The sequence below is a fragment of the Sebastes fasciatus genome, chromosome 15 (assembly GCF_043250625.1).
Source record: "Sebastes fasciatus isolate fSebFas1 chromosome 15, fSebFas1.pri, whole genome shotgun sequence".
NCBI lineage: Eukaryota > Metazoa > Chordata > Actinopteri > Perciformes > Sebastidae > Sebastes > Sebastes fasciatus.
The window spans coordinates 355691-358190 of NC_133809.1; the positions used below are offsets into that span (position 1 = coordinate 355691).

The 2500-nt window shown below is 52.1% G+C and overlaps 1 protein-coding gene and 1 long non-coding RNA gene across 5 annotated transcripts in view; one reads left to right on the forward strand and one right to left on the reverse strand.

The window, feature by feature from the left end:
• Positions 1-2500, forward strand: part of LOC141783712 (tectonin beta-propeller repeat-containing protein 2-like) — a 55644-nt gene that overhangs the window by 42303 nt on the left and 10841 nt on the right. For all 4 annotated transcript variants that reach the window (XM_074661158.1, XM_074661157.1, XM_074661155.1 and 1 more), the window contains exons 20-22: positions 145-286; positions 373-598; positions 874-963. In XM_074661158.1, coding sequence (XP_074517259.1) covers positions 145-286; positions 373-598; positions 874-963 — 458 coding nt within the window. The remainder of the gene's footprint in view (positions 1-144; positions 287-372; positions 599-873; positions 964-2500) is intronic.
• LOC141783717 (uncharacterized) lies at positions 1378-1796 on the reverse strand. Its single transcript, XR_012597336.1, has 3 exons — positions 1676-1796; positions 1591-1622; positions 1378-1516 (listed from the first exon to the last, which is right to left on the reverse strand). It is a non-coding gene; the product is annotated as an uncharacterized LOC141783717 (long non-coding RNA).

Consider the following 2500-nt stretch of genomic DNA (forward strand, 5'->3'; position numbering starts at 1 on the left):
CCTCTACAACTAGTCCCTAGACCTCTACAACTAGTCCCCAGACCTCTACAACTAGTCCCTAGACCTCTACAACTAGTCCCCAGACCTCTTCAACTAGTCGGGTAACTAACGGGTACCCTGTTGTTCCGGTTCTGTTGGTTCCAGTGAGGCTCAGGGTCTGGAGCTGATGTGTGTCGCCCTGGCAGAAGGTGGTACCGCCTGGGCTCTTGATGCCAGCGGCAGTCTCTGGTTCAGAACCGGCATCTGTTGGTCCAGACCGCAGGGCGCCGACGACCACTGGTGGCAGGTACAAGGAGATACCAGAACCTCTGTTCGTCCAGGTGGACCTCAGGACGGATGTGCAGCTTGACGGTCTGTCTCTGTCTCCATCAGATCAGTATTTCGGACTACGTTGTCTTCGATCAGGGCAGTCTGTTCCAGACCCTGCTGCACGCCACCCAGAGTGTTGCCACGGTAACCAGGGCGCCGGTGGAGCGGGTGGTCGCCTTCCTGTCGCAGTACTCGCAGTGCCAGCCGAGCCTGGTCAGCGCCAACGGCAGCGGAGTCTGGGTGGCCTCGGGACGGAACCAGCTGCACCTGGCCCGCGGCAGTCTCGTTGGTCAGTAGAGTCCAGTAGAGTCCAGAAAGGTCCAGTAGAGTCCAGAAAGGTCCAGTAGAGTCCAGAAAGGTCCAGTAGAGTCCAGAAAGGTCCAGTAGAGTCCAGTAGAGTCCAGAAAGGTCCAGTAGAGTCCAGAAAGGTCCAGTAGAGTCCAGAAGGTCCAGTAGAGTCCAGAAAGGTCCAGTAGAATCCAGTAGATTCCAGAAAGGTCCAGTAGAGTAGACTCTAGAGTATACAGTAGTTTCTCAGTTGCTCTTTGTGTTTTGTTCTTCCAGGAACTTTCTGGCAGAACGTTGTTCCAAGAGGAACCGTCTCAGCCACCAGGTGGATCTTCATCACGTCTTCAGCTGTGCCTCACAGAGAAGGTCACATACCTCTACAACTAGTCCTCAACTAGTCCCCAGACCTCTACAACTAGTCCTGAACTAGTCCCCAGACCTCTACAACTAGTCCTCAACTAGTCCCCAGACCTCTACAACTAGTCCTCAACTAGTCCCCAGACCTCTACAACTAGTCCTCAACTAGTCCCCAGACCTCTACAACTAGTCCTCAACTAGTCCCCAGACCTCTACAACTAGTCCTCAACTAGTCCCCAGACCTCTACAACTAGTCCTCAACTAGTCCCCAGACCTCTACAACTAGTCCTCAACTAGTCCCCAGACCTCTACAACTAGTCCTCAACTAGTCCCAAGACCTCTACAACTAGTCCTCAACTAGTCCCCAGACCTCTACAACTAGTCCTCAACTAGTCCCCAGACCTCTACAACTAGTCCTAAACTAGTCCCCAGACCTCTACAACTAGTCCTCAACTAGTCCCCAGACCTCTACAACTAGTCCACAACTAGTCCCCAGACCTCTACAACTAGTCCTCAACTAGTCCCCAGATCTCTACAACTAGTCCACAACTAGTCCCCAGACCTCTACAACTAGTCCCCAGACCTCTACAACTAGTCCTCAACTAGTCCCCAGACCTCTACAACTAGTCCCCAGACCTCTACAACTAGTCCTGAACTAGTCCCCAGACCTCTACAACTAGTCCTTAACTAGTCCCCAGACCTCTACAACTAGTCCCCAGACCTCTACTACTAGTCCCCAGACCTCTACTACTAGTCCCTAGACCTCTACTACTAGTCCCCAGACCTCTACAACTAGTCCCCAGACCTCTACTACTAGTCCCCAGACCTATGCAACTAGTCCCAGACCTCTACAACTAGTCCCCAGACCTCTGCAACTAGTTCCTAGACTTCTACTACTAGTCCCCAGACCTCTACTACTAGTTCCTAGACCTCTACTACTAGTTCCTAGACCTCTACTACTAGTCCCTAGACCTCTACGACTAGTCCCCAGACCTCTACAACTAGTCCCCAGACCTCTGCAACTAGTTCCTAGACCTCTACTACTAGTCCCCAGACCTCTACTACTAGTTCCTAGACCTCTACTACTGGTCCCTAGACCTCTACAACTAGTCCCTAGACCTCTACTACTAGTCCCCAGACCTCTACAACTAGTCCCCAGACCTCTACTACTAGTCCCCAGACCTCTACTACTGGTCCCTAGACCTCTACTACTAGTCCCCAGACCTCTACTACTAGTCCCCAGACCTCTACAACTAGTCCCCAGACCTCTACTACTAGTCCCCAGACCTCTACTACTGGTCCCTAGACCTCTACAACTAGTCCCTAGACCTCTACTACTAGTCCCCAGACCTCTACTACTAGTTCCTAGACCTCTACTACTGGTCCCTAGACCTCTACAACTAGTCCCTAGACCTCTACTACTAGTCCCCAGACCTCTACAACTAGTCCCCAGACCTCTACTACTAGTCCCCAGACCTCTACTACTGGTCCCTAGACCTCTACTACTAGTCCCCAGACCTCTACTACTAGTCCCCAGACCTCTACA